Raw genomic sequence first — 25299 nt, 5'->3', positions numbered from 1 at the left:
AGTAATATTTTTTTTTTAAAACTTGATCTACTTAGCTTCCTAATTCTCCAGCTTCAGAGGCCTCATTTGGAAGGAAAGGAAGTCCTATGAAAATAATCCCATTCCTAGCAGCAATAAGAGTGTCTCTGACTCTGCTCTGGGTCATGATTTTTGTTCAATTTCTGTGTTGTTAAATACATAACAAGAAGTAGGCTACATTCAAAGCTAGGAAAATCCTATGCAGCTGCACTTAACCTGTTCTCTCTTAGCTTAGTACCATCCCAGTTAATGCTCAACTTTGAGCATTTTTATTGCTGCACTGAAAGAGTATCAATGTGTATTTTTTGGTGAAGAAAAAAAAAAAAGACTTGGCAACAAAACTGATATATATCCTTGTGTTTTGTAAGCAAGAATGCACATGAAATTGAAACAGGCAAATATGTGTCAGATAATAGTTACATTACATTTACAGTAACTTTATTAGGTACCTATTTTTTGAGTTTTAAACTAATTCCCACTGATAGTTGCATGTTTGCAAAGAGGATGACTTGGGACAGGAAATAGTCTTAAAGGCTTTCTAAAACCCTAGGTGATCTCCATAAATGGGAGTAAACTTCGCTGTAAACAGTCCCCCTTTTTGTTGGACTTAATGCATATGAGATTGTCCCTTATGTTCATTTTGTTACTATGAAGCAAATAAAAAATTAGTAGTTGCTTTCAAAACAGATTTCACTCGTGTTTTGAAAGGCAAACAGTTGTAATGTCCTTTGTTTGGGATTTAGCAACTTCTTTGCAGTAGCAGCAAGTGCATGTGTGTACGTATGTGCGTATATATCTCAAGCCATAAAAGCCTTTCTCTTGTCATCTTTTACAGAAATTTTTTCTTTCCTATCACACTTGCACAGAGACAGTGATTATTTTGTGTGAGGCTAGGATTCACCAATCCGTTTTGTTAGCATACTAGCGCTGGTGCGTGGATATCTACCTTGGTAGTGGTAGCAGCTGCTCTAATCTTTCCACTCTGTATGTCCTCCTTGGTGTTTGGGTTTTTTTCCTGTCTTCATTGCATTTACCACCTTAATGGCATCACACTCCAACTGTACACCTTGCCTCATAGTGCCTTGTCCTTTCTCCTCTATACTGAATTTGGGTGCAGGCATAGCTTTATAGATTACTCTTTCTTTCTTTTTCTTTTGAAAGTCTCAGAAAATAAGTGTGCCAGTATTTTCAGCAGTAAATATTTTATAAATAAATTATGCTGACAATAAAAATACTGAACTGTTGTTGGTGACTTGTGAAACAGCCTGTTCTTTTTCATAGATACCGTGTTTTTCCATTTGCCACCGAGATGTGGGGACCGAACCACAGTATATGGCGTCTCTTGCTATAGGCAGATTGAAGCAAAGGTAACTTTACAAGTGGTGAATTATATTAATGAAATAATAGGCTTGAAGCATTAACAACCCTAAAATTCAGTAGCTTGTATTACACCAACAGCTTAAAAACCAAAAAAATCTGTAAAAATGTGCACAGTAGATAGCTACAGAGCTCAAGAGCTATTTCTTTCCGTTTTGTCAGCAGGCATATTGTGATCTTTTGAAATGTTCAGGGCAATTGAAAAATACGGTTTGGTTCTTGAGAGCTAATCCAGGCATCAGCACCAAGTAGCAAAATGAAGCTGTCAGGCAGCTAAGTCACGTTCCTAGTAAGTAGGCCACTTGGGTGGAAAAAGTTAAAATTTCTTTAGTGTGTGACTGTGAAGAATTTTAGAGTATTTCCTGGGATCTGACCATGCAAGTGTAGGGGTGTTTCTCTTTACCTACCTCCTTTGCCAAAAGTACGCTTTGCAGAATAGACCAGAATCCTACCATTCATTGTAGCTACTTAGCAGTACTGAAGTCGGCAGTAAAGCTGAAAAATGGATGAGAGCTACAGTGTGCACCTGATCACACTGAGGAAATAATGTGCTTGATCTACTAGAATCTGCCCGTGTTTTCAACAGGAGTAACGGTAGTATGGTTTGTGCAGTTACAACTGAGAAGTTATTACAGACATCTTTAAAAATCACTCCCTTTTCCAGTGAAATGCCAAGAATCTGGAATGCCTTGCGAGTTTGAGTTTTAAATGAAGGAGGCAATTATGCTGAATACTGCTTTAGTGTTAGTCATACTTTGATTATATTTAGAGTTCCTGTTTATGCTATAGGAGAAATTTTACACACGCAGATTTTAGTTCCATTTCTTTGAACTAAATCGATGTTGATTTTTAGTTCGGTTATCTTTGCAGCCAGTTTCACTGTATTTTAGAGTCTTGCTGTATTTTAACTATTCAATAACTTGGCTTTATGATGCTTTTGATTCCAGTTTATGCTGTTTAGTAACCAATTAAGAAGATAAATTGATATTTAAAATGAGCTCTTTGGAACAAGTAAATATAAAACAGTGTGTTTCATGCGAGAGCTCTAGCACTCTTTCCATCTGTCCTTTTTGATGCGTAGGCTGCAGTCCGCACACTTGGTGTTTTGTACAATTGAGTGAATCACTTGGCTGTGTTTCTGCCCCCACCCTTTCTAGGTCTGCTGTTAAGTGCTGGGACCTTTTGGTCTGGCTGAGAATGTAGTTGATTCTGCAGATGAGGTGTCTCAAAGAAAATCCTGGAGTATAAAGCAAACAATTTCTAGGCAAAGACTTTTCGACCTGGTCCATTTTCACCAATAATGTTAGAGAAGAACAAGTGATGTGTTGTGGCTTCTCTTCTGTTACGTAACCCTGAGTTAAAATGGCATTGCTTTTTCTAGGGCTATTGCCTTTTTCTCATGCTAGTGTCTTTTAAACAGTCCTCTGCCTATCTTCACATCTGTATGTGGATCTTTGCTGTGCACAGTGAGACGGGAACACAACTCTTGGCATATTGGTGTTATGACCATTTTTACTAGCTAAGGGCATGCTGTTGCATGGTTTGGGTATTCCACCATTGAAGGCAGTCAGTTTTAGGATTTTGTTTAAATAGGGCAGTGATATGTAGCAAGTAGACCCATGAAAGAATACTTTTTGAAATTATATGTGGGTAAAAATACTGTGATACTTCTGTTTTTTAGGCATTAAAAGTACGACAAGCAGACATCACCCGAGAAACAGTACAGAAAAGTGTCTGCGTTCTCAGTCAGCTGGTAAGAATGTTTGTTTAGCTCCCAAAACACTTTCAAATAAGATATTAAAATTTATTTGGTTTCCAAGTTCTTACTTGGTTCCAAACAGCTCTCTCTAAATCATTGCAGAGGGTAACAAAATGCTAAAGTAAAATTGAATTGGAAAGCTATGGCATTTGAGAGAGCTGCCTTGAATTGGCATCTCCTTGTACGAGTAACTGTAAAAGTGTCTGCCTTTTGTCAGGGACTGGGATACGTATTTGCACTTTTGATTATTCTTAAGTGCTACTAACTTTATTTCATGTAGTAGGATTGAGGAGTTTGGCCATTATTATAACTGTAAACGAGGCTTTAAGACAGTCATACATACAGCAAACTCCTATTTTGAAAAAACATCTTATATTTCTACCTATTTGGCAAAAGCTACTGGTCACCAGGCAGGGAACAGGAATTCTTTCTGTGCTTAAAGCTGAAGAAGGAACTATTACTGGAGCTGCACGAGCAGTGTTAAAGCAGAAAAGTACTTTTCCAGAAAGATGTTCAGTGATGGTATGGTGTGTGCACATGGAAAGCAGATAGGATTATCGTCATTTAAAATGGGCAGAGGAGAAAGATGCTGCAAGTTAGCAACTGAGGACTGCACCTCCATGAACTCTATGTGTAATAAAGTGTCTATATTGCAAAATAGGAATGGGAGGAGATTAAAGTTCAAAATGAGTGACTACGTAAGTTTTCTTCACCTGCTTTTGTGTTTGTTTTTCTTTCAAGCCTTTGTATGGGTTACTTCAGGCAAAGCTGCAACTCATTACACATGCGTATTTTGAAGAAAAAGACTTCTCACAAATTTCAATTCTAAAGGTAACTTTTAAGTAATGGTCACACAGTATATGGCTACAGGCTTCAGTGTGTTTAGTGCTCAAATACTCCATTTGCACAGATCATTCAGTTATTCAGCTCTTGTAATAACTGAATGTGAACTATCCTAATCTGACAGAGGGTCAACTTTCTGATTTATAATGAAATACAAGAATATGATTGTCAGCCTCTATCTGTGTTTACTTCATTAGTAAAACTATACTTTCTTTCTGGAATATAATGTTGAAATACTTGAGTAAGTGAACTTTATTTATTCTGGATTTTGTGTGACCGTGTGCCATTGACAGCTTCTGGGGTTTTTTGCCTTTGTTCTAACTTTTACAGGAACTTTATGATCACATGAATAGTTCCTTGGGCAGTACTTTGCTAGAAGGATCACAAGTTTATCTTGGTAAGTGGCTTTTTTTGTACAAGCGGCAGAGATAATGTTACGCTAATCAATACATTCTCTTCCTGAGCTAATTTGTTTATGTGCATTAACAGATTAAGCACCAGAGGTCTGTGTGCCTGCATAGTATTCCATTATGCGTTTCTTTATTAATGGATTTAAATAACTGTCAAATAAATGTAGTGTTGCTTTCGTAATAGGAGTTCACTGTAGGTTGAAAGCCATGTTACCTCTTGACCTAACAGTCTGGCAAGCAACTGCTTGGCTGCTTTTGGGAAACAGTGCCTTCTTAATTTTTAGATGGAACTGTTTGATGGTATGGTGTGCTCAAGCTTTTGTCTACCTGCTATTTGGGATATCTCCCATTTGATTCTGACTCTTCCTTGTGTTTTCTGAACGCACAGTGTAGTATTTACTTCACGTGTTTCCATAACACTGTGCGGCAGCCAACAGGAGTGACTCGGAGTGTGACTATTCACGTCATTATTTGTCTCCATTGTAGATTTAACTCTTGCTCCTGCTCAAAACGAGGAATTTGATATGAGTTCCCATATTGAAATAACCAGGTTCACATAGAATGCGTACTGTGTGTCCCTCTCACCCTGAAAAATGGTGGCAAGAAGTAAGTTAGTATCTCTACTAGCTATTAAACTGTAATAATTGCTCTCTTTTTGGTACTGCAGGTCTGTCTCCTCGAGATCTTGTTCTTCACTTCAGACACAAGGTAGGCATTCTCTGCTAGATATATCAAGTACAGCACTTATTTTGTGGAGTAAAATGCTTTGTGAGGAACAGAAGAAAAAACCTCTCTAGACATACCCGAGCTAGGAGTAAGAAGAGTGTTTTCTGAGTGCTGCTGATTACAGCCTCTTGCTTTCTGTTCCCCTTATACCTGCCTAACTTCCCAACTGAGAAGTTTTGTCTGTCTGCTGGATTCCATAGAGATTTCTAGCTTTGTGTGACATTTCTTTAGTCCTGTCCCAAAGCGTAAGTAGTATCTCAGTTACGGTCTTGTTTCTGTTTCCTGCTTCTCATCAGATGAATGTGATAGAAGAATATTACTGAACTCCCTGCAGACACAACTTGGAACGTTTTTCCCTGTATCTTGTAATTTTTGCAGCTTCTGCCATCATAGAACCTGAGGGGACTTGCACCTCTCCATCTATTTCCTGATGACTATTGAAATTGGGTGTGTATCCTATAGCTAAGGTGTAAATAGCGTTTAGGATCTCTTACTAACTGAGGGGCATCAAGGAAACAAATTTGAGAATCTGGGTTTCATGGTGTATTTACACCTGCTCAGTAGATTGTTTTGGAGTAGAACTCATTTTTGTTTACCGTTAGATGTCTGCCAATCATGCCCCAGAAGCGTCTGTGTTTTTTGTTTGTGTGTAGAGAGTCTGGGCAGCCCACTTCTAATCTAGATGCCTAAGATTAGGTGAATGCTATTCTTGGTATTTTGCTGAATTCTTTTCTGTATTTCTGTGGAAGAACTCTTTATGTTTATGCAATTTACTGTTTTTTAAAATTTTGGAATTACACATGTTCTTTCTGGTAAGCTTTGTATGATTCAAATTACACAAATCTTGTTTGTGCAGGGTTTTTTTGTGCCTCTCAAATGCTATTTTAAAATGAGTGCTCAGGTGGAGAAAGGATATTGGAACTGATTTCCACTGGCCCAAATGTATTCCATCATTTGATAGTTAGGCGGTGATTAACGTGAATTCTTGAATGAGAGATTATGCTTGCACGGTGTTTTTGAGAAATGGCACTGGTTCACTCACCATGTTTTTCCTTTTTGTGTTTTTTCAGGTCTTGATCCTTTTTAAATTGATTCTTCTAGAGAAAAAGGTAATGTTTTGTAGGCTGAGGCAGATAATGGAAATAGAAATGCGAATGTTTAAATTTTTTTCACGTGAAGTTATGTAGAATATACTAGCAAAAACCAAATTAAAGTAAAATAAAAGTATTGGAAGTCATATAAACAACTTTGCATCCATATATAAATTGCTAAAAGCAACTGCTGCATGTTTAAGGTGTAAATTTACCTCCACTTCTGTTCTGTCCACACTCTGCCTTACTAATATCTATCCTGGCCAGAGTAAGTAAAGTGTGATTAAATGTGAGTGGAGAAACTGAACATATTATAAAAGATAGGAAAGGATGTTCATAATGCAAATAGGTACCTGTGTGAAGGAACGGATAGGAAGTGCTGGTACCTAAAAGGCAGCATACAGCTTTACAGGGATTCAGTACATAGAACGTCTGCTTCAGGGTTTAGATAGGCACGCCAAAGGAAACGGGTGCTAGAAGTGTCCTTTGGACCTGAATTGCATGGACACCTGCAGGATACAGTGTGCAGAGCTGTATCTGTTAGGTCAGGCTGAAGTCAGATTATAAATTGGTAAAAACAGTTGAATTCTACACTCAGCTTTCTTTCGGCTATCTTGCTGCCTCAGAAGCAATGCTGTCTCAGTGGTTTAAGTGGAATATGCAAAATGCGCAAGCAGACGTGAAACAGTAGATACACTTGTTTTCGTCTGTGTCTATATTAATACCCTGGAACAAGAACTTCCAGTGAAATGACTATGTATTAGCTCCCAGACGCATTTATGCAGGGATTTCTTTTTTGTTTTGCTTTTTTAAATTTTTTTTTAAAGTTTTGCTTCAGTTTCCCAAATGTCACTTTTTCTTCAGAGAACCTGCTGTGTTAAGACCCAGCTTCTTCGGAGTGCTGAGAAGGAATATAAGAATTTCCTGTTAGCTGCAACTGGAAAGTCAGTTGGACTTAAGATATCAAAACAGTTGTGTTTTTTTTAAAAAGTCTATATCCAAGGCCTATGTATCTTTTGTGAAGCAGTAAATGCAGCTTTTAAACATAGAAGTAGCAGCTTCTCTGAAGCTTTTGCACTTGTCACATGGTTCTATAAGTTAGCTATACCTTGACAGTTCTAAGTGTTTATTGATGAGAATCAATGCAGTTTCTGCATTAGAGCCATATGCTACAGATTGCTGTATTAAAGACTATGCAAAAGGTATACTTGAGTAAAATATGATTATGACAATGTAGGAGTATACATGTAGAAATATATGTAATCAAGACTTGATATGCAAGCTTTTCCCCAAAAGTAACTTAATACATATGGGAAGTCTACAGTGATTTTTTTTCTTTTTTTTTTTTAAAAAAAAACCTGTAAGTAGAAAAAAAATTTTGCAGTTAAGATTTTGTAAAGTATCTCTACTGATCTGTTTAAAAACTTAAGATAGCATTTCATCAGGTCAGTTCAGCATTTGGACATATATAAACAAAACACTTTACTGAGCTACAGTTCTTTTCTGAGGCTGCTCAAACCACAAGACATAAGTACACAGGAAGAGGAGACAGGGAGGGTTTCCCAAGGGTGTTCATACAACTCAAACACATGACATTTGTTTTGAAAATAACTGGATACTTACTGAATAAACCTGCAGCTTGCTTTGTTTCTAGTTTTCCCTGAACTCTAACAGGAAGACAACACTTGCAGTTTCAAAAGGAAGAGATTTGGTTCTCTGGCACTGCCTGTTTTCTGGCAGACGTTAAGGTTCCTGAATAACTGTGGGAATCTGTACGTTCAAAGACCTTAAATATAACATGCAAGAAGCCACTAGTAATGCCAGTTTTCCTTGAGCTGAAAAGTGCCTGAATGCCACAGACCGATTTCCTTTAATCCTTAGTAATTTGCTTGATGACTTTCCACAGGCTAAAGGAATTTTTTTCACATCTCAGCTGTTATTAGGCTGGAAGACTACTTCCAGATGGTGATCATTTGGCTTTCTGCTGCCCAGACCACCCAGTTTGCTGATATAAATGTTGTAGGCCATATAACAGGGTTGGGAGGGGTACGGAAGTGTGCACCCATATCGACGGAAAGATGTCTGAGTGACTTGATGGAACAAATGTGGAAAAGTACTCTGCTTAAGTAAGTGGTATATGCAAACAAAAATGTAGATTGGAATAGATTTCTGGAAAAACAAGGTACTTCTTTATAGGCTTAATTATTCCTCTAGGCTTAAAAATAAGTTTGGCTAGAAATACATGGCATCTGAGAATCTAAACCTGTAGGGGTATTTCTGCTGTAGTTCGTTGCTATTATATCATGCATCTTTCAGACCTGCGCTATAGAGCAGCATCTTAAAAGAAGGTAGACTCCTATTGCCATTGGAGTTAGCCAAAATTCTTTCCTCAGATCAGCTGCCTGTTTTTCTCGTCACACTTTTTCTGTGGCTGTTGCAATTTGAATTCACCTATCTTGAACCCAGAAAAAAGTAAAATTGTACGAGATAATAGACATAATCTATTTCTAGCTGAGGTACTATTAAACAGCATTTGGTAGGGGTTAGTACTGCACAGGTCTTTGTCTCGGTTCCATCAATTCACTAGCTTGTGGGCTTGCAAATTCTGCCATCAGAACATGAGTTGTTATTCATCAGTCACTTTTGAAGTGTCTTCCTAGCTTACAGCAGAAGGCTTTTATTAAGTCTGAGTCTACAAACTTGCACTTTTAATTTCATCATATACCTATTAAACTGGCCTGCAAAGTCATCAAGTTAGATAATTCTGTATTGCTTTTGCATTGTTGATTTCTTGTAATGCTCATGTATTTTTTACTAGTATTGTGCTGCCTGAGGATATAAAAATTGCATTGTTAAACAAATTTGACTTTTGTAGGGGTGTTCGGTTTTGGATTGTTTGGTTTTATTTGTTGTTTGGGTTTTTTTTTTTGCCTTTCCTCCCCCTGAAGGCCTGTTTTCAGTAGTAATATTCAGGCTGCCTCGTGCTTCTTCTTTCATTGCTAGCCTTTGACACCCACTTTTGAATTCCTAACTAATTTACTAATCCAAATCTCTCTGATTTAATTAAGGAGATTCTCTTTTCCTATGTTACGCCTTAAGTGCTTTACCAAAGTTAGTATCAGCCATGTCTTCTGTTTCCAAAAAGATCTTTTTTTAATCACAGGAAGATACCTGTAATAAATGCATGCTGCATTTATCCTGTTTTTCATTTATGTACATATCTCTAATATATATTCTTAGATGTTTTTGCATGGGTTTTTGTCAGAATTCTGATTATTCAGAATGGAGATTATTTGGCCTCTGGTTTATAAGAGAGATTTTAATGTACTACAAATGGACAAGAATTTGTGTGGTGTGCCAGGAGGAACTTTTTTCTGTCAGTCATTCAGTTACTGACATTTTTGGGAAAAAAAATCTGAACAACTGGCAGAAAAATCTGAATGATTGGCAAGTATATATTACATACATGTGTATATATATAAAAACATACATATTACAAATATAAAATACAAGGATACAATAGCCATATTTAAACATTTACCTTGAACTGTTGTAAGAGCTTTTGTGGGTAAGCAAACTTTCTAAAATAACATAAAATGCAATGCCTTGAATAGTTTGCATGTGATCTGTCTATCTTTGTCATGCTGAAGTGTAATTTTATTTTTCTCACTCTCTCCTCCCTAATTTCCCCTTTCCTCTCTTGCATGCTGTTTTCCCCTACCCACCTCCCCACCCCACCCCCTTCTGCCACCAGGTGCTGTTTTATATTTCTCCAGTAAATAGATTGGTAGGAGCTCTGATGACTGTCCTGTCACTCTTTCCTGGTAAGAAGAGAAGTTTCTACATCTTTTTATATACTTTTTGGTGATAACTGAGACTGACTATGCTGTTTCATTTGGAAAACAGCTTATGTGACAACAGAGTTACGTTGGTTTGTTGCCTGAAAAATGGATGACTTATATGCACACCCATGTACTATGTGCATGTCTCCTAGTACTTACTACTTGCACTCTATGGGTTGTTTCTTGTGCTTAATCAGAGCCACTGCATCTTCGTCTTGTCTGTGGGTATCATAGATGGGACCCTGAATAAGTCACGCATTCCTGTTGAGTTCCTTAAAAAAAAAAAAAAAAACAAAAAAAAAACAAAAATACAAACCTCTGTCTTCCTTCCTTATGTGCTCCTTAAAAAAAAAAAAAAAAAAAAGAAAAGAAAAAAAGAAAAAAAACCCAAACAAAACCAAAACCCCCTAACCTTGCTAGTTCTTAGCTTCTAACTGGTCTTCTCAAAGCAAAAAAAAAATTTGGGCAGATTCTTTAGGTGAGAAAGTGTGGGGTTTGTGGTTTTTTGGTTGTGGTTTTTTTTTTTTAACACCCCTCCCCCCCAAATAGTGTTTTGCAAAATGAAAATCATGTTTTTTAAAAGAGCATTGTTCATTTTCTTTAACAAAAGTCACTTAAATGTCAATTGAGATGCTGATATTCATGCGTGCTGTTGCTTTCCAGGTATGATTGAACATGGTCTTACTGACTGCTCACAGTATAGACCAAGAAAGAGCATATCAGAGGATGCTGGCTTGCAGGAAAACACACCGCGATTAGATGGCTATGTTTCTGTGTCTGCTGCTGATACTTCAGATGCAAACTTAGGAATGGGAAAAGGAGGCAGCAAGATGGCAGGAAACCATTCACTGGAAGATCAAAAAGCAAATGTGCCTTTCTCCCAGTCAGAGAAGACTTGCAATGGAGCTCAGTCCTCCAATGGTACTGTGCAGCGCTTGAAAGTTCCTTCCCGCACTTCTCCAGCATCCTCTGAAAGTGACTGGGAGACCTTGGATCCTAGCATTTTGGAGGAGTCTAATTTGAAAGAAGGAGAACGTGAAAATACAGCATCAGAAGCAGCTGAAAATCTTCTGAGAAAAGGCATGAAATCAGAAAGCCTTCCAATCACTGTGCAGCCCCAAGCAAATACAGGACATGCGGTGCTTGTTCCAGGACTGATATCTGGGTTGGAAGAGGACCAGTACGGTATGCCGTTGGCTATTTTTACAAAGGTAAGCATGTTGTTTGTGTTACCTGGTAACTCATAAAGACGCCTGTTTTTCAGAAGTGGCTAATAATTTTGGTTACCCAGCTCCAAAGGGACAGTAGGGTAATACAAGTCACATAAGCGCGGTCTCTGGTATGTGTCTGTGTTCCTAGGCAGGTGGAAAGTGTAAGTGCACGTCTGAGGGGTGTGCGCATGCACACGTGCATTCCGTTTTTCTTTTGTGTGTACGCTTACCTACTGTTTGCAATTCTGCGTGATGGTAACCTGTAGCCCCACTGTGGTTAACAAGTGATATGTATCAGTAAGTACTATTTTCTTTCACTCTGAAGAATTGTTGATGTAACCTATATGGGGCAAGATCAGAGTACTTCAGGAGTGTTTAGATACCTTAATCTATTATACTGATTCTGAAAACTATATCTTAGCTGACACCGAAGCCTGTGTTTTCCTCTCAATTTTTATATATATATATGTATTTATAAATGTGTGTTTTTGTATATATGCACAAAATGTGTATATAAGTGTGTGTATATAGATACACAAAAAAAATATAAATATATATATATAATGTCACCCTTCTTTACACAATGACTTTTCCTGGTTGTCTGTGGCTTTTTCCTTGTGCATGGTGCTGAGCTGGTGAATTTTAAGATTGCGCTGATGCTTAACTGAACTCCAGGTATTCCAGAGTCTCTCTAAGGACTGTGATGGGCATTGTCAGATAACAAGCAATACATTTACTAGGGCTGGTTCCCTATAAAACCAGGAAAAATGCATCCCTTTTAAAGATAATTTATGTCAGTAAAAGAAGTGATGTAATACATTGTTTTGTTTTAATGTAAAAATCTTTTAGATGAGAATCTGCCCAGAAAGTAGAAGATTCAGATTTATTTCCTCAAGCTGATGAGGTTCAAAGTGGTGTTTCTTCCTTTGAAGGTGCTTACTTGCGTTTCCTTGCAGAACATTATATTTGGTGATTGTGTTTGAGCTTCTCCAGTAACCTTCATTGAACGTGGCATGCTACCTGGGCCCAAGTGAGCAGCTCAAATGTCATTGCCCTCTATTGCCTCACATCACTGTTAGAAATGCTTTTTCAACAAAGGTCTGCAGTCTGGGGTTTGTCCTTATGGTCTGTCTGATGAAAAGCCTGTAAATTGTATTTAACCTAGTTCTGTTAAAAATACTAGACTGAAAGCAAAAAGAAAACTGGTAAGGGAAGGGGACCTACGAGTGCAAACTTAGTTTGCTACTAAGCTTGTAAAATGGAGTAGTAAGCAAATTTTAAGGAAGTTGACAGTTTCTACAAGTTTACCTTCTGTTCCACAAAGGCACTCTTCACTTAAGTTCATCCAATGTAATTAAAGCAGAAAAGGCTTTGCATCTCTCACGTTCTCAGAAAAATGTGACTCGAAGTTACAGTTTAACCACTTGCTGGAAAGTTTAAACCTCTTTTAGAGTTCTCATCTCTGGCTTGTTTTATGCCATGCCTTGGAAAGACTAATAAATATGACAGTTTTGAATGGGAGGAGATTCTGCCAGATGGCATAATACTTTATCTAAGTACACCTGAGCATAAGGAAAAATAGATTGTGATACTTGTTTCTTTAGTACCAGTTCTGTAAGATATAATACTCATTTCACTTGCATTCTTTTAAAAAGAATGGAACACGTTCATGAAAGTAAAAGTTGTTATACTTACAGTCAAATGTGAATTTGGGAACTGACACTTAATACTTCAAATAGTGAAAGATTTCCAAGACTGCTACTTGAGTGTACAGTAATTAAACCTTCCTTCGCCAGCTTCTTAAGCCACATTTTTTGAAAATTTTCCATTTTAGGTTTGTGATTCCTCTCAAAGCACCGTTGTTCCTTTGACGCAGGCTGTTTGTTTTCAGCTGATAAGTGCTTGTCATCTGGAAAGGCCATCCCTGTGTCTGATACAACAAAAGGGAATAGTTGTGCTGCTTTCTTCCATATGTTTCCAGTTACCATCCACTGTGTGATAAAGTGCATGTGCTCTTTGTTTCTGTCCAGTACGCCGTCAGCCTTCTGGGGTTCTACTAGTGAATAAATTGCTTTGTGCTTTATGCAACTGAAAAGCTGGAATTAGACTTCAGTATTAGACTTCACGGCTATGTTGATCCTATATTTAAAAAGAAAATTACAATACCTGCAGCTGCTTCTCAATGATCTCTCAATGACTTACCTCAAAGCCTTTTCTCAAAATGTTTGGGCTTTTTAAATTGGCGTGTAGGATACTAGATTAACACAAGCATGGAGTGGCTAAAAAGCACAGCGTATTGCTTTCTGTCCTGCTCTTTAACGCAGGCATGCATGTGCTTATCAAAAATTGATTGCTATCTCTGGAGCCTGGAAGTCTCGACCTACAAAATGTGGCTAGCAGTCTGTAGCTTCCCTACATTATGTGTCTTAGCACTACCAGAAGATGTCATGGTACACAGGAGGAGAGATGAGTATCTCCACTGACTACTTGTCTCTGAACTGACCCGAGACCTCACTCTTGTTTAAACTGCTTATTCTGTTACCTTGTAAGCACGTTTGATTCGTGTCCTTTGCATTGTGTTTCAGTTTCAGTCCTGAGACTGAAAGGCAACACTACCTCTTGAAAAACTGAATTCATGTGGAATCTGGTTGCTTTGCTTTGCAGATGTAATGTAGCAAAACAATAGATAATCATGGCTGAAATGGTAATAACTAAGCTTCGTTCCGGATGGAATGTACTGGCTTTTATTAGGAAAAGCTCTGAATACAGACAATTATTTTTTTTCTGACCTAATGTTAATCCTCTAAATATCTCTGTTACTTTAGGGGTACCTTTGTTTGCCATACATGGCACTGCAGCAGCATCATCTCCTGTCAGATGTAACAGTCCGCGGCTTTGTTGCGGGAGCCACCAATATCCTATTCCGTCAGCAGAAACATCTGAGTGATGCAATCGTGGAAGTATGAATCTTTGCATTTGAACTTTTTGAACAAGAGAGGGGAGTGGGGGGGAGTAGAGGTTGCATTTTAAATATAGCTTTAAAGTTTCACATTTATGCCCAAATTCTGAATTACTTCCCTATGAAATACATTCTTTAATGCAGAAGCTTGTTAAATTTGTATCATTCGTTACGACAGGGTTAGATAAGCTGTGCAAAACTAATACATGGGGGTTTGTATATTCTTATATCCAATATTTGAATTTGTAGGGCACTTCTAAATTTATAATTTTTGCTGGTGTAACTTCTCATGTAATGGGCTTTTTCATGACTTTGTAATAAGATCTTCACAAATAAGTGCTTGCAGCTGAGAAATAGGTACAGTTGGATAATAAAGCACATTGCTTGACTAAATCAGAACGAAGTCAATAGAAGTTAAAAGTAATATTTAAGAAGACACTGTGTCAGTTCTAGCAAATAGATACAACTCTATAATCAGCATTTGGTAACCTAAGGTAGCTCCATATGGGTAACCAACTTAATAAATCAAAGTGATAAGTAGAGAGCCTCTAGGAAAATACATGTGAACACCAAACTTGCCCTGCCAAATCCTGTCAAATAAGCAGTTTTTACTATACGCCAGGAAGATGATCAGATTCTGGTTATATCAGAGCAGTAGCTGACTTCCTGAGAACAGTTAATTTGTTATTTCTTTGGCCATTTGTTTCTTCTTGATATTTTGGGGGACCGTGGGTTTTGATTTAGATAGCAACATACATTTATTTAGATAAATATGTACCCTTGGAATTATTTCAAACAGATAGAAGATGCTCATGTACAAATCCACGATCCAGAGCTCCGTAAGATCCTGAACCCAACAACTGCTGACCTGAGATTTGCAGATTACTTGGTGAAGCACGTAACTGAGAACAGAGATGATGTTTTCCTTGATGGCACTGGATGGGAAGGAGGAGACGAGTGGATCAGGGCTCAGTTCAGTGCTTATCTTCATGCACTGCTTGCTGCTGTGCTGCAACCAGGTAGAATAGATAACTTGTCTGGGGACTGAGACGTGGGTGGATGTAGTAAGCATTTGCTCTGTGTTAAACATGTGGCCTATCACTGGATCTTCCTCTGTCTAATGTTTCATTTTAGACTGCTTTTTTGGTTGTCCTTGGCTATCCTTGTTATTCTTACTTCACAGCCTTGCAGACACTTTCTTCTTGTGGGTGATGTGGTGGTTGGAGGCCGTCTTGGGCATAGCGATCATGAAATGATAGAGTTTTTGATTCTCAGAGAGGTAAGGAGGGGATTCAGCAGAGCTGCCACCTTGGACTTCCAGAGGGCAGACTTTGGCCTGTTTAGGAGCCTGGTTGACAGAGTCCCTTGGGAGGCAGTCCTGGAGGGCAAAGGAGTCCAGGGAGGCTGGACATCCCTCAAGAAGGAAGCGTTAAAGGCTCAGGAGCAGGATGTTGCGATGTGCTGAAAGATGAGATGGCAGGGAAGACAACCAGCCTGGCTGAACAGAGAGCTTTGGCTGGAACTCAGGAAAATAAAGAAGAGTTTACGACCTTTGGAAGAAGGGGCAGGCCGCTCAGGAGGGAACTACAAGGATATCGTGAGGTTATGCAGGGAGAAAATTAGAAGGGCCAGAGCCCAGCTAGAACTTCATCTGGCTACTGCCATAAAAGATGATAAAAAATGTTTCTATAAATACATTAGCAACAAAAGGAGGGCTAAGGAGAATCTCCGTCCTTTATTGGATGCAGGGGGAAACAGTGACAAAGGCTGAGGTACTTAGTGTCTTCTTTGCCTCAGCCTTTAACAGTAAGGCCAGTAGTTCTCCAGGTACCCAGCTGCTGAGCTGGAAGACAGGAAGCAGAATGAAGCACCCATAATCCGAGGGGAAATGGTTAGTGACCTGCTACATCGCTTAGACACACACACAAGTCGATGGGACTGGATGGCATCCACCCAAGGGTACTGAGGGAGCTGGCAGAAGTGCTCACTAAGCCACTTTCCATCATTTACCGGCAGTCCCGGCTAACTGGGGAGGTCCCAGTTGACTGGAGGTTAGCAAATGTGACACTCTTCTACAAGTAGGGCTGGAAGGAGGATCTGGGTAACTACAGGTCTGTCAGTCTGACCTCAGTGCTGGGGAAGGTAATGGAGGAGATCGTCTTGGGTGCCATCAGGTGGCATGTGTAGGACAACCAGGTGATCAGTCCCAGTCAGCACGGGTTTATGAAAGGCAAGTCCTGCTGACTAACCTGAGATCTCCTTCTATGACAAGGTAAACCACTCAGTGGATGAGGGAAAGGCTGTGGATGCTGTTTACCTGGACTTTAGTAAAGCCTTTGACACCATTTCCCACCACATTCTCCTGGAGAAACTGGCTGCTCATGGCTTGGACAGGCATACTCTTCACTGGGTAGAAAAACTGGCTGGCTGGCCGGGCCCTAAGAGTGGTAGTGAATGGAGTTCAATCCAGTTGGTGGCCAGTCACCAGTGGTGTTCACCAGGGCTCAGTATTGGGGCCAGTTCTGTTTAATAGCTTTATTAATGATCTGGATGAGGGGATCGAGTGCAGACAACACCAAGTTGGGTAGGAGCATTGATCTGCTTGAGGGTAGGAAGGCTCTGCGGAGGGATCTGGACAGGCTGGATCGATGGGCTGAGGCAAATTGTATGAGGTTCAACAAGGCCAAGTGCTGAGTCCTGCCCTTGGGTCACAACCACCCCATGCAGCGCTACAGGTTGGAAAACTGCCTGGCAGACCAGACCTGGAGATATTGGTCAACAGCCGGCTGAACGTGAGCCGGCAATGTGCCCAGGTGGCCAAGAAGGCCAATGGCACCCTGACCTGTATCAGAAATAGTGTGGCCAGCAGAAATACAGGGGAGTGGTCCTGCCCCTGTACTCTGCACTGGTGAGGCTGCACCTCAAATGCTGTGTGCAGTTTTGGGCCCCTCACTGCAAGACAGGCACTGAGGTGCTGGAGCATGTCCAGAGAAGGTCTTAGGGGCAGCGGCTGAGGGAACTGGGGTTGTTTAGTCTGGAGAAGAGGAGGCTGAGGGGAGACCTTATCGCTCTCTGCAACTACCTGAAAGGAGGCTGCAGTGAGGTGGGGGTCAGTCTCTTCTCCCAAGTAACAAGTGACAGGACAAGAGGAAATGGCCTCAACTTGTGCCAGGGGAGGTTTGGATTAGACATTGGTGAAAGAAATTTTTCCTAAAGGGGTTCTCAAGCATTGGAAAAGGCTGCCCTGGGAAGTGGTGGAGTTGCCATCCCTGAAGGCATGTAAAAGACCTGTAGACATACCCTCCCCATCAACAGTAACTACCCCAGCTTTCAACACTCAACAAAACCTCCAACCACCACCCCAATAACAAGCACCAAAATAAAACCCGCAGCTTACCCCAAAACACTCCAGTCCCCTCAGGCCTCCAGAAACACCTCTGCTGCTAAAGGTACAGAATAAAAAAAAACAACCAACATTCCCCCCAGATAAACCATAAAGAACACCAATGACACAAAGAAAACTCCCAAGCTTAATAACCACCCACACCCTGCAACAGACCCCAACACTAACCCAACCACCCCATAGTATGGCAAAGGATTGAAGCAACTGCTAACCCTCCTAAAATAAAGCACAGCCCTAAGAAGAGTACAAAATAAGTCATAGCAGTTCCTGCTTGTGGTGCTTAGGGACATGGTTTACTGGTGGACTTGGCAGTGCTGGGTTAACTGTTGGACTTGATCGTTTCCAACCTAAATGATTCTATGATTCTTTGACTGTCTCCTCCTCCTTGATTTAATTAAGCTTTCCTCATAAGTAGAAGTACCTGCAACCCCATATATGATGAGACTTTTACAAACCTGAGCATCTTACAGACTCTACTGCAACCTGAAGTTAATTTTGGGGAACTAACTGGATTCAAGGAGACATGAAGTTAGGTGGCTGTCTTTGGGAAGTTTTACTAGCCTGTTCCATCTGGTTTTTTCCCTTACTGCCATGGTCTTAAGTAAGGATTCACATAAGTGAAAAGTGTCATCTAGAGGCTTTATAAGCTTGTTTTCTGGATCTCAACATTTTTTGTCTTAACTCAGAGGGAATTCTCTGTGTTCCAACCTTTTGTGCACAAATATAACTAAAAGAATCACTGTTTTGCTTGTGGAAAATGTTTAGTTTGCCCAGCACTGACCTTGTTAACTTTATTCTCATCGTGATTATTCTCTATTCACATCAGTTAACTAATTAAGATCTTGTTCTGTGGTATTTGTGAGAAAGCATGGGATTGAGAACTTGATTTTAAAGTCTGGAAGATGCTAAGTTCTTTGACAACGTTATGTCTTGGTTTGAAAGACAGGTGTCTGTGGAGGAAGGCAGGAGCCTCCCTTGAAATGGAAAATGCAACCCCCTTCCCTCCAAATTATTATAATTTTGAAATTAACGGGCCTTCAGGCAAAGATATGGGGAATAGGAATAACAGTTCTTTACTAATATATATATATAACACAAGGCAAGGAAAAAAACCCAAACAACCCACTGGTTTACACTGACAGAGTCAGAAATACAACCTGACACCCTGTTAGGGTGGCAGTAGCAGTCCGATCAGATGCTGGCTGCAGTCCTCCTGAAGTGATGGGTGTAGTTCTGTGGAAGCAGCGATCTTGTAAAGGGGTCTGGTCTTCCTCCGAAGGTCCAGTGGTAGGTAGGTAGCTCTTGTCCTCTGGAACTCCAGTGGGGGGGAAAAACTCCTCTGGGAATCCAGTGGAAGAAGGCTGCTAGGGTGTTCGAGATCTCAGTTTTTATTTAGCATGGACTGCTTGGCTCCTTCCCCCCGGGCGGAGCATCTCACAATGGGATGGGGAGTCGTGAGGCAGTTCCTTGATGGGCCATTAACAGGAGATAGCCCAGGAGCGAGTTATCGATGGGTCAGGCTATAAGGCATTGTTGTGCCCAGTAACAGGAGATAGTCCAGAGGGGGGAGGCAGGGAGCACCGCCCCACCTGGTCTCAACAGCTCCTGAAGATGGTAATAGAATACTTTTTTTTTTTCCTTTTGGCACATTTTACACTGTAACCCAGGACAGTTAATATTTTATGATGATTAGCTGATTGATACGAAATGTCAGGGGTTTCCGGAAACTCGTATTACTTCACTGGCTGGCTCTAAAATTATTTCCTATACTTGTCAGTGTTTTAAAGGGTATGTTGTTATGATAAGTTTATTCCAGAGTAGTTCATACTGCAGTTTTGGAGTGGATTTGGGGTTTGCTAAATTTGAATGAGGAATAACATAGTACAGCAAAGCGCAATGTATCTGACCAAGACGAATGCAAATGCTTTTGTTCTTAGTTGCTATGTGGCCATTCTCTCCCCTTTCCTTTCTTTGCCCAGAGAGGTAAGTCAAGGCCTGTGTTTGGATGACTTCTGAGTTGAGCTCTTTACTTAGAACTTTATAAATTAATTAAAAATAAGAAAAGTAATTTTTTAAGCTTTTTTTTTCTCTTATCCTGGCATTGTGTATTTGGGACACTTTAAAATGAAAATAAAACATTTTTGAAGTGCCCAGTTCTTAGTACTAGAGTTTTAATAGTCTTCGATAAGAGCCTGGAAAACTTAATATTTTTTTTTTCTTTAAAAGAAAAAAAGTAACTTGTCTTGTATTACATCTCTAATGAGTTGCTGCAAATTCTCATCTTTATTTTAATTTATCAGACAATGAAAAGACTTTGTCAGACTTCGGAACAGCATTTGTAGCAGCCTGGAAAAATACCCACAACTACAGAGTATGGAATAGCAACAAGCATCCAGCTCTTGCAGAGGTAAATTCTAGGTAAGGAAACGTTTTTTTGTTAGCATTTAACATGGGTTGCTCCTAGTGTGCATAGTCAGGCACACCATTCTGTAGAAATACAGTGTTCTCCTTGTTCCTGCTATAAAGCCCTGAGGGTGAAACTTTGGGGCTCTATTCTGTAAGCACAGAAACCAAATATTTCTGTTCTTGTACCTTACTGTAATTCTGGGCGATAGTTTTATAAAGGAAAATATATCAAGCGTCAGGAGCAGTGGAACTTGAACAAGTTGATTGTTGGCTGTCCCCAGCTATAGCAAGTTTTGTCATTCCTCAGGAATTGTCCTCAGATGGTTCTACTTTTTATTAATTGCTTCCAGGCATCCAGGGAATAGCTGTGTCCAGGGTCGTCATTGATGGGGATGGAGGGGAGCTGGCTGTTTTATGTTGTATCCTCTGTACTTTGGATTATTGTTTTATGTGTATTTTCACTCCAAGATTAGATGATGCCAGATTTGGTAACACTGTTGGCTGTGCGTGTGTTTTGTTTGGCATGGGTTGTTACTGTACTGCAGGGAGTTTTGTTTGCTTTTGCTTTGTCAGCTGCTGTACTCTGAAGAAGGCTTTTCTTCAGACCTACAAAGCTCTGTTGGTTTACTTAAGGGACCTTTTTTCTTTTTTTTTATTTGCTCTGTGTTGCCAGAAGGAGATGCCTCTGCCTTAGGGCGAAAAGATTGTTAATATCTGTAAATAGAAGGCACCTTAGAGGTAGTTCGTAAGAAATCTAAGTTTGAACAGTCACTGGGACCTAGCCTTCAGTAAAGCGCTACAGTAGTATATCTACAAAAGATCTTTTTTTTTTTTTTTTGATAAGCCACAGAAAGGAGTACAACTACTAATTGTGTGATACAGATTGATTGTGAAAAACTAAATACTTAATGTTTTCTTGTGTTTTTCCTTCTCTTCTAGCCACCCGTTCCAGGGACAGTACTCTGTATCAGATGTTAAGTTAAGATTATCACAGTAAGTATATAGTACTTTGATTTTTTTTTTAATTTTTTTTTTTTAAAGTGTGGTCAAATATTTATAACTGTTGCTATGATGAACTAAACAAAATAATGATTTAAATTTGCCATGTACATGAAACTATACTCAATGTTCTCTTGCAAAACGTCACCACGGCTAAAGATGGAACATTTGCCTGAAATAGGAAAAACCAGTGCTAATGCGCTATTTTGTGTTGACATAAGAGCCCTGGTTTTTTGCAATGCAATTATAAGAGTTTTGTATAGTTTTAAATTTTAAACTAAAGCTGTTAAAACTTTCATCAGTGTTTTATATTGACTTTATGTCTCATTTTTAGGAGAAAACATCTTTTGTTTTTAATTAGCTGGGTTTTAATACAGCATTGTTCTAAACCTCCTGAAGTTCATTGTGTCTATACTGAGATGTGGTTCAGTTTCTCCAATTTAGAAGTTCAAAAGGAGTTTTACGTAATCTCTTATTGCACCACACTCAACTGAACTTTAAGTTGGTCTCAGCTCTTACCTGTAGTATTCAGTTCTAAAACTCAGTGGTGCTTGTTATTGCGGGAGAAGTGGCTGACACACCAGAAGGCTGTGCTGCCATTCAAAGAGACCTGGACAGGCTGGAGAGCTGGGCGGGGAGAAATGTAATGAAATACAACAAGGGCAAGTGTAGAGTCTTGCATCTCAGAAAGAACCACCCTGTGTACCAGTATAGGCTGGGGACTGAGCTGTTAGAGAGTAGCGTAGTGGAAAGGGACCTGGGGGTCCTGGTGGACAGCAGGATGACCATGAGCCAGCAATGTGCCCTCGTGGCCAAGAAGGCCAATGGCATCCTGGGGTGTATTAGAAGGAGTGTGGTCAGTAGGTCAAGAGATGTTTTCCTCCCCCTCTACTCTGCCCTGGTGGGACCCCATCTGGAATAGTGTGTCCAGTTCTGGGCCCCTCAGTTCAAGAAGGACAGGGAACTGCTTGAAAGAGTCCAGTGCAGAGCCACAAAGATGGTTAAGGGGGTGGAACACCTTCCTTATGGTGAAAGGCTGAGGGAGCTGGAGGAGACTGAGGGGTGACCTCATTAATGTTTATAAATACATAAAGGGTGGGTGTCAGGAGATGGAGCCAGGCTTTTCTTGGTGATGGCCAATGACAGGACAAGGGGGAACGGGTGCAAGCTGGAGCATAGGAGGTTCCATGTTAACATAAGGGAAAACTTTTTCACTGTGAGGGTGGCAGAGCACTGGAACAGGCTGCCCAGGGAGGTTGTGGAGTCTCCTTCTGTGGAGACATTCAAAACCCACCTGGATGTGTTCCTGTGTGATCTACTCTAGGTGGTCCTGCTTTGGCAGGGGGGTTGGACTAGATGATCTTTTGAAGTCCCTTCCAACCCCTAACATTCTGTGATTCCCATAGCTGTTCTGCTCTAACTGAAGCCAGAATTCAGTTTTGGAGTTGCAGTTGACTGTCCCTTCTTGTTTATGCATGAAGCAAGACAGATTGTTTTCTCACTTAGCAATGTTGACCATAAAACATCGGGGATTGGTTCTTTAAGACGCTTGTAAATCAGCAATACTTATGCACTGATGATTCTGCACCTGCCTTGACTGTAGACCATTATTTTTGGTACACTGAGTAAACCTAAAACACATGCTAAGATAGAAGAATAGCTTGAGGAATAAAAAGGTTCAGACTTCAGCCTGCTGAATCTTTTTGTTGCCTTTGCTGACCAATGACAGATTAAATTTCCCTGATGGCGATTGAGAATGCAAATGAATCAAGATTTTTCTCAAGGTAATTGCCTTCAATAAGGTGCATGGTGATAGCAGCTCTTATTAATAGATGGTCTTTGTAGAAGGGCTTAATTTGAAAGATGTGGAGGTGTCTATAATCTTTTACTTGCCCTATTTTTGTGTTTGAAAGGGGAGATACTAACTCTTCTGAATAGCCTGAAATCAATGTAAAAGGACCAGTAGTTCTTAGTGTCTCTCTAGTAATAAATATTTTTACCACAGTGCTCCAGGTGTGACTTTGCTATCCAGATACTCATCAAAATGACTTACATTTGTAAACTGAGCCTAAACTTGTTCTTGGTGTACTCTATTCTTTCTGATTTTTGCATCTACACTGAAGATTTTGAAAGTGGGAAAAGAATGTGGCATGCTGTGGTGTTAAGTTTTATGTAAATGAGTTTGCAAGGCCTGAAATGTGGAGTTGAATGTTACAATATAAAACTGAATGAGATTATTTTCAAGTGATAACACTTGTGCAATAGAACTGATTGCTTTTCTGTTTTTCTTTCTAAATTATGATAGTGTCTGTCATCTTTTTGCATTTCTTTAACAAAAGCATGGGTGTAAACTGTACTTGATCATTTAATTATTGAATCTTGGAGCAAGATGCAAAGTAAACGTTATTTAGAAAAAAGAATGACTGATCTGTAACATTGTTTTGTTTAAAGTTTATGTATTAGGGGTAAAACTTCTCAAAACTATTGCAAATCTGACTTTAATTTAGAGTATAAATGCATTTTGGTAAACATTTAGGAAAGGTATAAAGTGTGTTGTATAAGAATGAACCATTGAGTGTTTTGATTCCTGTCTTGCTGGCAGTATCTTTTCTTCCTCTGAGAAGCTTGCCTTAACTGATCTATGTGGATAAGATGAATGCAGGAATTATGGGCTTGATCCCATATATATATATAAAAAGATATTTTATATATATATATATATATAACCTGTATGTATGTATGCTATGTAGATCTGTGTGTAGTGATATGTATTTTAACTATGTATTTTACTTACGCCTGGAAGTAATAAGGGGTCAGTCAATTAACAGTCTTCAGTATCTCTCTTGTTTAGCTCTGTGCAGAACAGTGAACGTGGAAAGAAGATTGGAAATGTGATGGTTTCTACTAGCCGAAATGTTGTACAAACAGGAAAAGCTGTAGGTAAGAGATTTATTTAAAACTAGCTTGCATCTAAGCCATATCTTTTTTTGGAGAAGCATCCTATGTCTCAGTTACATTTTGTTTTAATCCAAATATACCTTATAACAGACATACAAAGCAGAGCAGCATTTTGAGGGGTAAAGCTGCTGATTGAGGCCCTGTATATTGTGTAGTAGTGGAAGGAGAAGCAGCTAGACAAATAAATTAGTGTGAATTCCTTTTCCACTGTGGGCTGGAGATGAACATGGAAAGAGATGTTCAGGTAAAAGCTTTCATGGAAACTGGAAAAGCTTTGACCACAACACTGCCTTCTGCACTGAGCTATTCTCATTTGTATATCACTTTGACGGAAACTATCCAGAGCTGGTTGAAATCGGACGAAGACCTTGTGTCAGTTTCTGCAGGTTTTGCAATAGTTTGTCATTTTCTGGAAAAACACTTATTGCACTTGAACAGGGGCAACATTGCTTTGGCATCTTGCAGTGCCAGAGAATGTGAGTTTACCTGTTGAAGAATCTGATAGTTGTTCTGCAGCAGCTTTGCCAAAAATTGTTGAGCTTCCTCTTTTATTCCATTGGAGCCTTCCTACTCTGGCAAGGAGCGTCTTTCGGCCTGCAGCCTAACAAGCCTTCCAGGGCAAAGGGCAACATAGGGCATTTCTCCTGAGCGGCTGTGTTCAAGTTCTTCAAATGTTTCGTGATATAGACTCTGGACTTGAATTTTAAATCCCAAATTGGACAACCGATCGTGTGATTTTTTGATTTTTTTTAATATATATTTCTTTGTAGTAGCTTGGTAATGATAACACTACACTATTGACTTGCTTTTGTTTTGTAATGCAGGTCAGTCAGTTGGAGGAGCCTTCACAAGTGCAAAATCAGCTATGTCATCATGGTTTTCCACTTTTACGCAGTCAACCCAAAGCCTCGGGGACTAAATGAGGGGTTTGCACAATGCTGCTAAATATTTCAGGTGCAATGCTTTCTCTGAGCTGTAAAAAGACTGCTCCAAAACAATAGGAGTGGAGATTAACTACCCAGGACCAAAACAAGATATATGTTGCTTGCAAGCAGACATGGAATGTTATCATTCGGTTTCACTAGAAGTATAGAAGAATGGTGAGTGTCTCCATGCAATGGGATGGCATTTGCAGTATATTGGTTGTATTTAAGATGACTACTTTTCTTTAAAACTGAGCCTTTATAAAGATATTAGCAAACAGGGCTTCTTGCAAGCCTAATGTGTTTGACTTTAGATTTGTACATTTTCTTGGATGTTGAAAATATTTATGTAAACTAGTTATATTTTTCAATCC

General features: G+C 39.6%; 1 protein-coding gene across 1 annotated transcript in view; it reads left to right on the top strand.

Annotated features, from left to right (window-relative positions):
- AVL9 (AVL9 cell migration associated) overlaps window positions 1–24940 on the top strand; it is a 42961-nt gene extending 18021 nt beyond the window's left edge. Inside the window, exons 3-16 of the mRNA XM_086468541.1 lie at window positions 1300–1385; window positions 3077–3148; window positions 3896–3985; window positions 4328–4394; window positions 5075–5115; window positions 6204–6242; window positions 9979–10048; window positions 10730–11277; window positions 14103–14237; window positions 15036–15255; window positions 19940–20057; window positions 20985–21038; window positions 23896–23984; window positions 24827–24940. Coding sequence (XP_086324667.1) covers window positions 1300–1385; window positions 3077–3148; window positions 3896–3985; window positions 4328–4394; window positions 5075–5115; window positions 6204–6242; window positions 9979–10048; window positions 10730–11277; window positions 14103–14237; window positions 15036–15255; window positions 19940–20057; window positions 20985–21038; window positions 23896–23984; window positions 24827–24921 — 1724 coding nt within the window. The 3' untranslated portion in view covers window positions 24922–24940. The remainder of the gene's footprint in view (window positions 1–1299; window positions 1386–3076; window positions 3149–3895; window positions 3986–4327; window positions 4395–5074; window positions 5116–6203; window positions 6243–9978; window positions 10049–10729; window positions 11278–14102; window positions 14238–15035; window positions 15256–19939; window positions 20058–20984; window positions 21039–23895; window positions 23985–24826) is intronic.
- Window positions 24941–25299: the final 359 nt, after the last annotated feature.

This window comes from Leptosomus discolor, chromosome 7 (assembly GCF_034619465.1).
Source record: "Leptosomus discolor isolate bLepDis1 chromosome 7, bLepDis1.hap2, whole genome shotgun sequence".
Classification (NCBI taxonomy): Eukaryota; Metazoa; Chordata; class Aves; order Leptosomiformes; family Leptosomidae; genus Leptosomus; species Leptosomus discolor.
Note: the sequence above shows the minus strand (reverse complement) of the source record. Positions and strands in the feature narration are given on the sequence as shown.